We start from the raw sequence: 12,564 nt of genomic DNA, 5'->3' as shown, positions 1-12,564 counted from the left end.
AGCCAAACTGGCCTTCTAAGTACCCCCTCCTCTAAGTGACCCTCACTGTACAAGTGTGGAAACCAAGACTCAGAGACTGTCCACAACGAGTCCATAGAAAAACAGATATCTAGGGAGTCGGGCGGTGGTGGCGCACGCCTTTAATCCCAGCACTTGGGAGGCAGAGGCAGGTGGATCTCTGTGAGTTCGAGGCCAGCCTGGTCTACAAGAGCTAGTGCCAGGACAGGCTCCAAAACTGCAGAGAAACCCTGTCTCGAAAAACCAAAAAAAAAAAAAGAAAGAAAGAAAAACAGATATCTGACCCCAGCGCTTATGTTCCTGCCTGTGTCCTTCAGGCCCTGGCCAGGTGACTTCTAATATCAAGGTGCTCCCCACCAGAGACAACAGGAGACCTCCCCCTAAGATGACCTGACAACAGGAGCCCACAGAAAAAGCTTTCTGAAGGTCTGCAGGGAAGCCTGACGGGGGCCTATGGCCCCGGTTGGTCTTGCCAGCATTTCCCTGTGACCATCAAAGGAATGCACTGGACAGTTTGCCCTTGGCCTAAGCTGGCCCATGTGTCAACTCCAATAGAATCTGCCGAAGCAAATGCTACAGTTGACCCTGAAAGTTCCTGCGTGTTTATTTCCACCCCTCCCAAGACAGACACTGGGCTGAACCACAGGCCTGACATACATGATAGATGCGTGAAGAACGGTCTCATCTGAGCCCTCATAGATCACCCAACCTATCAGCTAACAGACACCCCAGGACTGGAAGCATGTTACTGAAGGCCACTGCGGTACTGGGGTACTTCTGCAAGTCTGTGACATCGCAGAGAAGGGCCGAGACCAAAGAAGGCAGATGAGTGTATGGCTGCGTCGCATACACAGCCTGTCGTTTACCTATGGACACGCCGTTCAGATGGGGAAACGCTAGGCTGTGTGGCCTTCTTCATAGCAGCCACCCCACTCACCATGCACACTGAAACATCAGCTGACAGAGAAGCCACCATCAAAGGACCACGGAGCAGTGTGAGAACTGGCAACAATGTCTGCTTTGCGCTGGTGCCTGCATCTCCTGCATCTTCCAGGAAATGCCTTTGGGAATCTTTCTATATTTCAATTATCTGCCACTATGGCATTAGTAATGGTGTAGGCCCATCTTTTATTTCCATTAAAATATATTTGATTTAAAAATTATCCAGTCCTCCCCGGGTTTCCATAGGGATTGATCTAGGACCACAATCCTTAGGTCTTTAACATCAAATGGTGTTGGTCTGCCTAGAACCCATCTGTCTTCCTGGATGCTTTAAGTCCTCTCTAGAAGACTTATGATACCAAATATACTGGGAAAACAATGTTAATTGTTGCTATACCACATTAATGATAGAACAGTGTCAATTTTCAAAGTTTGTGAAGGGGTTTGGAAGATGGTTCAGCAGATGAGGGCAATGTCTGACCCGAGTTGGATCTCGATGGCCCCCAAGGTAGAAGAAGAGAGTCAACACCAAGTTTTCTCTGACCATCCACATAGACAAGCTGTCTGAGTGAGGCCATACAGCTGCAGTCCTAGTGCAGGGGAAGAGGGTGGATCCCTATAGCTCACAGACAAATAATCCATAAGCACTGGGTTCAGTGACTGAGTCTTCTCAAAAGACAGAGAGAGGAGCAGTTCAGAAAGATACCCCAAGGCATCCTCCTGAATATTAACCTTCATCAGGCGATGAAAGGAGACAGAGACAGAGACCCACATTGGAACACCAGACAGAAATCTCAAGGTCCAATTCAGGTGCAGAAGGAGAGGGAGCACGAGCAAGGAACTCAGGACCGCGAGGGGTGCACCCACACACTGAGACAATGGGGATGTTCTATGGGGAACTCACCAAGGTCAGCTGGCCTGGGTCTGAAAAAGCATGGGATAAAACCGGACTTGCTGAACATAGCGTACAATGAGGACTACTGAGAACTCAAGAACAATGGCAATGGGTTTTTGATCCTACTGCATGTACTGGCTTTGGGGGAGCCTAGGCAGTTTGGATGCTCACCTTACTAAACCTGGATGGAGGTGGGCGGTCCTTGGACTTCCCACAGATCAGGGAACCCTGATTGCTCTTCAAGCTGATGAGGGAGGGGGATTTGATCGGGGGAGGGGGAGGGAAATGGGAGGCGGTGGTGGGGAGGAGGCAGAAATCCTTAATAAATAAATAAAATTTAAAAAAAATATAAATAAATAAATAAATGAAAGAAAGATACCCCATGTTGACCTCTCGCCTCCATGCAAACACAACACAACACACACACACACACACACACACACACCAAAAGCAGTTCATAAGACCTGGAGACATAGCTATCTGTGAGTGTTTTCTAGGCATATGCAAAATCTGGGTTTCTCTACAGAGAACTCCTAACCCTGTCTACACAGAGAGTGTAAGAGAACAGTATAGGCTGTGGGAGGTGCAGGCACACCCCTTAGAGCAGGAGCAGAGACAGTCCTGGGGCTGTGAGCACATGCCAGGACCTTTGCACAGAAGTCTCAAGAGAAGGTCAGCAGCTAGCCACCCACGTAATCCGAAAAACACATTAATCCCAGAACCAGCTCCATCTAAGCCAAGGTTCCCCTCCAAATAGAAGTAAGCATCTGTCTCAGGGAGGGGTGGAAATTGTGACCTCTCTCCTGACTTTAATTAAATCCTCAGGATGATTCTTATCTGCATGTGGATACAAATGTCCAAGAAAGAACACAAAGGAAAAGGAATAATAATAATATATTATTAATAATAATAATAAATACCAGCAATGTGGTTCATTAGTAAAATGTTTGGACAACTTTTGAAAAGAGTTCTATTCAAAACAGTTGCAGAATAATGCAATAGTTTATCAAGTGGTGCAGACACAGCTCCTACCCTCTCCTCATTTCTTAGGAAAGTCATACATCTGCCAACCAACCACTGTCAAAAGCTAACTGATGCGCCCACCCGGTAGGACATGCAAACCAGGCAGGATAAGCATCCACCAGGTACGTATGCAAACGATGTGTGTTAACAAAGAAGAGCTTGAGTCACAGCCATGAGAGGTGGGACCTTCAGCAGCTCTGCACAAGGCTGACTGAGTCTCGGCCATCAGTTGCCTTGACTTTTGTTGGCTTTGGTCATGCGTCTTAGGGTTTCTTGTAGACAGATTTTTCTTTGGGGCCTCAGCTCACAAATAATGACACGGAGAATTCTTATTAATTGTGAAAGCTTGACCTTAGCCTAGGACTAACCCTTATAACTTAAGTTAACCCATATTTTTTATTAATCTTCATCCTACCATGTGGCTTTTACCTCCCTCCCACTCTGTGTGCCCACTCATTCCGTGTCTCCATGGTGTCTTTCCCAAGCCTAGACTCATCTCCTACTTCCTCTCTCTCTGCCCACAAGTCCCACCTATACTTCCTGCCTAGTGATGGACCATTCAGCTCTTTATTAAACCAATCGCATCAACATGTCTTCACACAGTATACATATATCCCACATTTCCTCCTTTTTGTCTAAGTTTTCAGTTTCTATTGCTCTGACAAAATGCCAGAACCTGAAAGGCAAGTTGGGAAGGAAAGGGATTTATTCAGCGTACACTTCTACATCACAGGCCATCACCAAAGAAGTCAGGACAAGAACTCAAGCAGGACAGGGACCTGGAGGCAGGAGGCAATACAGAGGCCATGGAGGGTACTGCCTACTGCTTGCTCCCCATGGGTTGCTCAGCCTGCTTTCTTATAGAACCAAGACCACTAGCCCAGAGTGGCCCCACCCACAATGGGCTAGGTCCTCCCTCATCAGTGGGCAGCAGGGATCATGGGGCTGGGATCATAGCTGATTAGTTGAATCCCTTACTCAGTCCCACACTCGCTTCTTCTGTACTGAATCCCCCACTTTTTTTTTCTTTGCAGTAGAGAAACAAACCTAGGACCTCACAGGTGCTAGGGAAGTGATCTACCACTGAGCCACACCCTCAGCCCTGTACTTGCTCCTGCTAGGAGCATCACTGTACTATTATACCATCAAACTCAAAGCAAAAACTACACTTCCCAATATCCCTTGCAGCTGGGAGTGGCCATTCAATGCTCTTCTGGCCAAGCAGGTGTACAGGGATGATGTCACTGGAAGGACTCCAAGAAATCCAAGACACACCCAACATTTGGCACCCTCTGCCTTTCCCTGATCCCTTCATCTGCCTAGAAAGCTCACTGGTCTCTGCAGTCGGAGCACTGGAAGATGGCTGCAGAGGCATTCTCCTGCCTCAGGAAAGACCCTGATCTCATTTATTTAAGCCACCATGTCAAAACAAGTCAATCTTTAAAACAGCATCTCCCATAGAAATCTGGACTACCTGATTCCGAAACAAACTGACTACCGGGTCACTACTTTGCAGAAGTGATCACCTCTACAACAGACTACTTCCCTGCCTCTGAAACCCTGTAGAGCTACAGCTGGGCTACTAAATAAAATGGGCTGGAGGGTATGGGATGGAAAAACTTTTCAAAGCCAAGAATAATGGATCTCACATACTTAGTTAGAAGGAAGCTGCTTTCGTTTTCTTGTGGCATTTCTATCTACTCTGTACCAGGGGCAGAAGCAGCCCAGGACATCCCAGCCTGCACACCCATCTGCTCCAGAGCTGAAGGTTTCGGTCTGCACTGTGACACCCTCCCTGCATCTCCAGAGCAGTCTCCTTCCCTAGAAGTCACGGTGCACTTGCAAAAAATAAAAACAAGCTCGTCACAAAAAAACTAACCTGTGAAGACACATCTAAACCTCACTCACAAAGAACCCAAAGCTGTTACGACAGGATAAAGTGCGGACTCGAGGAAGGTCCTGGCCGGGATGCGGAAGAAAGCTATTGCGGTGCTCATGGTGAGCAGAAGTTTAGAGGAGTGACCCAACAAGGGCACAGAGGTAATGGCAAAGCCACTGGATCCAATGGCTGGGAGTCAGTTGTCCACACGTCATGTGGCTTTGACATAGGGAGGACCAGAATCCAGAAAAGACCCCGAATCCTCCTCCATCCTCCTCTCATCACTGACTGAGATGAGTCCTTGACCCCGAGGGGCATTGTCTCTAAACCCGACAGAACCAGGCACCAGGTGACTGGAATGGACCACACACTGTCCACCCTAAGCTCCCCACCAACCTCCTACTGGTTCACAGTCTCCCTAAACGTGTTAATGACAGATGGGATTGTTCCAGAAGTCAATGGGATGCGGGGAAGTCTAATAACTACGTCCCCAAATGTCCTTACTGTGGACTAACAGAATTCTCCAATCTAACTACTACCATTATACCTTTTCGTCAGTAGTCAGGGTAGAGCCTGGAGTCTTATTCATACTTGACAAGTATTCTACCCTGAGCTGTCTCTCTAGCCCTCTTTCAATTTTTATTTATTTTGGAAGGGGATGGTTTCAAGACAGGGTTTCTCTGTATCTTTGGAGGCTGTCCTACAACTCACACAGATCCACCTGCCTCTGCCTTCCAAATGCATGTGCCACCACAGCTGGGCTCAATTTTTAATTAAAAAAAAATCTCTAAGTTACCTAGGCTGACTTTGAACTTGGGAGCCCAGCTACCAACTTCATTTTAAAAGAAACTAAACCTTAAGGAAGAAAAGAGACTTGTCCAAAGTAACACTTGTACACAGCAAACCAGCATGCAGAAAAGTCCGTCTTCCCCCAGGCAATGGATTTCCTTGTTCTCTTTGCTGAGAAGATCCAGAGTGGCCTAGCATGTTACCTGTCAAACTTTGGAAAGCTAGTTGAACTGAAATAAATTAATCCCATGTAAATAATTTTTTGTGGTTAGGAATTTCCCCTTAAGGATGACATAATCAGACCAAGGGAAGCCGAGAATCTCTCCAGTAAGACAGCCGAAGACCACTGAAATATACTGGTATATCTGGCGATCAACCCTGAGGACCCTAAAGAGGAAATACATACACCCTTCCTTCAGGGAGCCTCCAGGCCAGAGTATCACTGCTCAGGAAAGCTGTGTGCGGACTAGAATATTCTAGATCAACCTCCAACATGCAGAGCACAGTACCACAAGGCCACCAAGCACTTGGAAAGTGACTGAAGCAAGTGGGGAGGGCCATTGTCATCTTAGTTTCATTTGGAAGTAAGATGGCACCTGTCACTGGTGGCTATGGTGATGGGCAGATCACAAGATGTCCATCAAATGGATAGCAATCAAATGGTGTGGTGCAGAGGAAGGCGGGAGCTGTGAGATAGAGAAGCGAGCGGACAGAAAGGGAGAATGCTCTCTCACACTGGCATTGAATACACTAGCATTAACCAGCCATGGGCAGCACCCGCAGGACTCGTCATGGTCACTGGCTTCTGCGTGAGAGACAGGGGACAGGGATTCCAGAAGGGTCCAAACATGTTCTGTGTGAACACACACCACACTTCCATAGTCAACAGAAAACACTGTGAGTTTTTAAACTCTGTTTTTTTGTACAGCATGTAGTTTTTATTTTTAATAACCCTAAAGAAAATGACAAGGTAATTACTGCGTAGTTCTACTGCTAATTAAAACATGTAGACACTCTGCAAGGGGCCAGAGGGAGATCCCCAGAACTCAGGACTCCAGAGGAAGAGAACACTCGAGGAATGCGCATAGAAAGAGCCACGATCAAGGCAGGCTGTGCTGGTCTATGGCCCTCACCACCCAAGACAGAGGACCCACGGAGGGTCGGAGGTGAAGGAGCACCCAGAGCCAATCAACATCCAGAAGGCTTGCCCTTCTGTCCCTCTGTGAAGAGAGAGAGAGAGAGAGAGAGAGAGAGAGAGAGAGAGAAAGAGAGAGAGAGAGAGAGAGAGAGAGAGAGAGAGGTTGAGGCTGTCTTGAGGGTAGAAAGGGAGGCTCAGACCAGAGCAGGAAGACATGGAGAAAGTGAGGGGCTCCAGGAGCCCAGGGGCAGCTCCAGGAGCCCAGGGGCAGCTCCAGGAGCCCAGGGGCAGCTCCAGGAGCCCAGGGGCAGCTGGACACGGGCTTTGGGAGAAGAAAGTGTCAAGACCTGTTGTCACATGCTGAGACGGTGGTGAAGGGAATGTCACAACCAGCTGTGGCTTCTGCTGAGCTCTGGAGGAACGGGCTAAGGAGGTCGGAGGCACACTAGCCCAGAGTCTGGGGGAAAGTCTATACATTAGAGTGCAGCTCTGGAGAGGAGAGACCTCTAAAGTATCCCCTCTTCTCTGAGCCACAGGCAAAGGTGATCTGTCCCTTAAGAAAGACATCTGACTGCAATATCCTCCTAGCTCATTCCCACCTGGCCCATCCCAAACCATATCAGGTACTAAAGGATAAAGGCCAGGGTCACTTAGTGCCCTATAAAGCACAGGTGACCCTGCCACACAGAGAGGATCCTGGCCACCAACGACAGGGTACTGAGCTGAGAAGACGGGACAGAGGTCCTGCCTAGTTATACAACGGTCCCTGCAAAGCAAAGCCTAGGTGGAAGTCCATCTGAAGCCACATGGAAACACTCGAAAAGCACTGTGGGTGGCCGCTGGCTGGCCTGTGGTCCTGGCATCTGGAGCCCAAGGAGATGATCTGGGAGAGGAAGAAGGAGAGGTGGAGAACAGTACAAAGAAACCCAAACACACCAGGAGGAGGAAAGAAGGCCAGAGAGGGAAATGCCAAGACAGGAGGGGGCAGGAGGGGGCAGGTCGGGGCTCTTAGCACAAGGAGAGAAAGCCAGAGATCTGGGGACCCAGAGCCTTGGGAGGAGGGATGCTCATGGGAGCACTCCCTGGCTGTTGCAGGTTTCGCGCTGGAAGAAAACCTAACTCCTCTTTGGGTGCAGAGCACAACTTAGAAAGAGAACCCTGCCAGGAGCAGACGCAGCTCCAATTGCGACACACAAGCAGGGCTGACTTAGGAGAGATAACGTTAGCCCTGCAGCCCAGTCTGTGCCATAGATGGGGATGCTGAGAACCTGATACACAGGGAAGACACGCTAATGTGCTCAGCGCAATCAAGGAACCAAAAGTTATCACAAGACCCATTTGTTATCCTTCGTGCTAAGGAAAAGGCATTCGTGGCATGGGGTGTTGGCAAGGTTTTATGCCCTGAGTACTGCCACAGCTGTGCAAGGAACCCCCACAAGGAGTGTGAATGAGTATATTGACCAAGAGGTGCAATGTCATCAGAAGAACAAACGTGGCCCGGACATCCCGTGAGCTGGCATCTATCCATCAGACAAGGCAGCGTATGCTCTCACCACTGTGTTGCTCATGAGGGATAAACACTGGACACAGCACAGCACCTCATAGCTAAACTAGAAAACGCCTTCCTTAGGACATCACTGCACGGCCGCTCGGAGGAGAGGCTGCTGTGAAATGCTGTCCTCTGGGGACAACAGCTGTCGTCTCTAACACATCTGCTGGGACTGTCTGCAAAGACCCTTGAGATCAGACTTGGTGGCTGTGAAGGCTCTCTCATAGGAGGAGGTGTGGGAGAGCTACTGAACCCCCACCTGAGACCCCAGGCGCTCCTTCCTTTACTACCCTGCTAATCATACGTGATCCTGCCCTAGACTCATGTGATGTTGGGGTCTTGGGCAGTGATAGCGTATATAAGCGCATGGAAGGCTGGGCGAGGAGCTCCACCCAAGCTAGAGTGGACAGTCTCATCCAGGCCGGGGCGAGACTCTCGGGTAGCTGGTTTTTAGTCACCCACATTCCTGTAAGTAGCCACTTACCCATGTTCTGTAAGGAAGCCCAATAATCTCATTGGCTATATCACATTAGATTTTGATAGAATTCCATGCGGATTTGCCAATGGTTTTCTGTAAGCGGGGAAGGACTAGACATGCATTTATGTCTCCCCAGGGCATGAGTCCTCTCAACAGAGACAGACACAGCCGTGTGACAAGCTCCCCACAGCCAAGGCCATTAGAGTCACATGCTGAAGACTCCCCAACAGGGCACACCCCAGTGGTTGTTCTCTGTTCATAAGGACCTGGAACAGGGAGGGACGATGTAATAGGGAGGGACGGTAGGAGCAGGGTGCCATGGGACAACACTCATGGGGGAAAGAGGCACCAGGGCACCCTCGAGTCTACCTTTCCAAGAATGTTTTTTTTAAGTTTTGACTAAGAGAACGTTGTTGAACTAAAAAATGCCAGGTGTGGGGGTGAGATAAAAGCAATCTAACACTATTCTATAAAACAGGGAATTCAGATGGGCCGAGGCAACTCTTCTGTGCTCTTGAATCTGGCCATTGTGCAGTGAGTGTCCGGGTTCAGCATCAGGAGTCCCCAGGGAAAGCAGCAGGGACATAGAGGAAGAGACCCCCAATGGAAGGCCAGATCAAAAGCTATGACAAGAACTCCCTAGAACACCAGAGTCACGTGTAGTGTGGGAGACCACACCGGGGTGAAGGGGTGGCAGGCCTATCCAGACACATATGGAATTCTAAAAGGCAGGCTCCAATCAGGCAGGACATCACAGTTTAGCAAGTCACAGCAACAGGAGTAACCAAGTACCTTCCACACCCTCCACCCTTCCTGTTTCAGGCGTGTGGGTCTCTTCCAAACAAAGATTCTGACTCTTCTTGGCCAGAACTCCTGTTGAACACAATCCACGGATGCTCGATGACCTGGCCCACCATTCATGGGATTTATACACATTTTAGGTTTCGCACTTCCCGTGACTGCGCACATGGGTCCACTCTGACATTTCTAACCAGACACCAACTCCAGCACACGTCCTTCTGTGACTTCAGTTCACCATGGGCATCAAACCCTCCTCCTCCTCCTCTCTCCCTCCTGCATGGGCAGCGGTCACCTGCCAAACCTACCACTGCCACCCACAGACACATCAACTAAGGACAGCCAAAAGCTAAGTCCTCCATCACTGCCGTTTCAAGTTTGCCTCTTTTAACTGCCAGGGAGACCAAAGGAGCCAGGAGGATTATTGGTAAGGGACCACTCATGTCCATAGCAGGAAGTGGGAAAGCCATCCCTCCTTGGTGTTTCCTCTCAGGTAACGAAGGGAAGGTTTCATTGGTGACTTAAGAGTCTGCTTGCTGCCCTAAACTCCATGGGAACTAAGTTGCCCTCCTCGGTGTGTCAGAGTCAGGGAGTCCCTCTCCTAGCACACTCATGTGACCTGGTGTGACTACTGACATTGTGTCAAAGTCCTAACAAAGGCATCTTGGAAGACTTGGGAGACTATGGTTTAAAATTTCTATATCAGGTCCAGGTATCCACAGAGCTCCTTTTAAAGGGGGATTTTTCTGGGTAGTGCAAATAGGTCTTGTGGAATCCTTCCCCACAAAGTCAGCCTTCCTTGGCCCCTGGGATTATCTCAACTTGAATGCCATCATTTAACAATCATTTAACAGCATTAAGTCCCCATTCAGGGGTTCTTGCATTTAAAGAGAAGTCTACAAAGGCAGGCAAGACGTTATCAAATAGCATCTGTGAGGGGCTGTGCTTCGTGAAGACACAGACTTGAGCCCCCAGCCCCTTCACTTGACACCGTGCACCAGCTTTGATTTTTGATTTTTTTTTTTTAAGATCCATTTCAGAAGCTCTGACTTCTCCCTGAGAAGTGAAAATTGCCTTCTGGTGGAGAAAGGTTTTAATGATCACTTTGCTTCCTGCGTCTCCATGGTGACAGGGAGCACACAGCCCACCCCCTCCTGCTTCATTAGGCCTTTCCTGGTCCCAGGAAAGTCATCAATCAAGCCGCATAGACGCCTCTATGACCTGTTTATCACCTACACAATCCACGCTGCCTTGGGTGTGGAGGAGTGGACAAGCCCACAGAGTAGAAAGAAACCCAGCACTGTCGGGTGCACACACCCTTCATTTCCCCACAGCAGCTCTGTCCAGCACACCTGTCCCTGGAGGCGGGCGTGCCCAGGTGCGCCAGGCCTTGCTGAAGTCCTGGTGTCCAGTGACAGCCCTGGGCGCAGTGGCCACAGCAGTGCAGCGCTACCCTGACCCTTGGGGTGCAGAACACAGGAATACAGGGCCTGGATGGAGGGCAGAGTAAGCTCCAACCCTGGGCGGAGGTGGCCCGAGGACCCTTCCTTTGGGCAGTCAGCTGCACCCCAGGGCAGCAAGCCCCTACTGGGGATGCAATGCCCAGCACCCGGCGAACGGAGCATACTGCAGAGCACCCAGCTCTACCCGGCAAAGCGGTTCCTCTCTGGACAAAGGGCTCCGAAGCGCCCCAGCCCCCCCCCCCCCCCGTGATGGGGACAGGCGCCACGGACCCTGGTGGCGCCTGAATCGGCCGTTCCCCGTGAAGGCGGGGGAGCTCTGGCGCGTAGGGAAGCGGTCCCCATGCCACCTGCCTCTTGTCTCCCCCACCCCGCCTGGCCGCCCCCGCCCGGCCCGGTACCTGGGTTCTCCCCGGCGTCTGTAGAGGTGGCTGAAGAGTCGCTGAGGAAGCTGGGGTCACTCTGTGAGCGGCCCCGCGACACAAGGCAGCCGCTGCCGTCCTCGGATGCGGCCATGGGCAAGGCGGCGCGGGGGCAAGTTGGAGGGAGGCACGAAATCAGAGCATCCTAGGCAGCCAAGGTCACCGGCAAGGGGGCTGGAGGGGGCGTCTTTTTTTAAAGGAAAAGCAAAAGGGACCAGGAAAGGGAAGGAACGGAGGAGGACGCCTGGGCTGGCTTCAGGGTGGGGAGACAAAAGCCGTGCAGGCTGCAGCCAGGCGCATCCCGGCGTGCGCGGCCTCGCTTTGTTATTTATTCCTTTTTATTCCCATTCTTCAGTTTATATTCCAGGGGAAAAAAGTTGAACCAGGAAATAAAAACTTTTTCTTATCGGTGTTTATAGCGTGCTTGGGGCTGGGGGAGATGTCCAGGAATGTCTGGGGGTACTCCCTCCCCCCACCCCTCCCCCCACCCCCCCGGAAAAAAAAGGGGAAAAAGGAGAATCTTTGCTCTTGCAATTGCTTTAATCTGAAAGCTGTTCTTGGAGCATCTGTTGGAAAACATTAGGATTCTCCCATCATGCCACGCGAGGATCATGACGTCACAGAGCTGGGAGTGAAAATGAGTGGTGATGGGGAGGGGTCTCGAATACCTGGACTGCACAAGGCCAGGGGGATGTAGGTGCTGGATCTCGGGTTATGATCCGCCCACCCCATACCTGGTGCCCTAGGACAGAAAGCATCCCAACGCCCTCCTTCTCCCCCATCCCCACCCCCGCCCTCAGGAGAGGAGGAGCCCAGAGGCGAGGGCGGTGCCTCTCTTGAAGGCACTCTCCGGGGCCGATCCAGGCAACTCTAGGCAGCTGGTTCTCTGACCCTTTTCTAGGGGATAGTCTCCACACCGTCACCTATCCCCATGGGAAGGCATGTGTGGCTAGGACCGGTGGGGCACTGCTCTCCCCCTCTGCCCGTTCCTGGGGTCCTCAGCCCATGAAGAGGGTATAGGCGCCTTCCAGGGTGACAAGAGGGAACACCACAGAGGTTCCTCGCCGTTGCTGAAGGTGCTAATGAACCTTTCTCACTTTTCTAAGAGTTCTTGGAAGTGAGCAGCAACTCCCCTCCTCGGGAGGAGAAGCTAGGAAAGGAAAGTCCAGCAAG

General features: G+C 50.6%; 1 protein-coding gene across 2 annotated transcripts in view; it reads right to left on the bottom strand.

Moving 5' to 3' along the window:
- Phactr3 (phosphatase and actin regulator 3) overlaps positions 1-12,564 on the bottom strand; it is a 207,782-nt gene that overhangs the window by 170,145 nt on the left and 25,073 nt on the right. The window contains exon 1 of one of the 2 annotated variants that reach the window (XM_075963273.1): positions 11,371-12,217. The exons of the other annotated variant lie outside the window; for it this stretch is intronic. Coding sequence (XP_075819388.1) covers positions 11,371-11,485 — 115 coding nt within the window. The 5' untranslated portion in view covers positions 11,486-12,217. Of the gene's footprint in view, positions 1-11,370; positions 12,218-12,564 lie in introns of those variants that run through there. 2 annotated transcript variants of the gene reach the window in all.

Source organism: Microtus pennsylvanicus, chromosome 2 (genome assembly GCF_037038515.1).
Source record: "Microtus pennsylvanicus isolate mMicPen1 chromosome 2, mMicPen1.hap1, whole genome shotgun sequence".
Taxonomy (NCBI): Eukaryota; Metazoa; Chordata; class Mammalia; order Rodentia; family Cricetidae; genus Microtus; species Microtus pennsylvanicus.
Note: the sequence above shows the minus strand (reverse complement) of the source record. Positions and strands in the feature narration are given on the sequence as shown.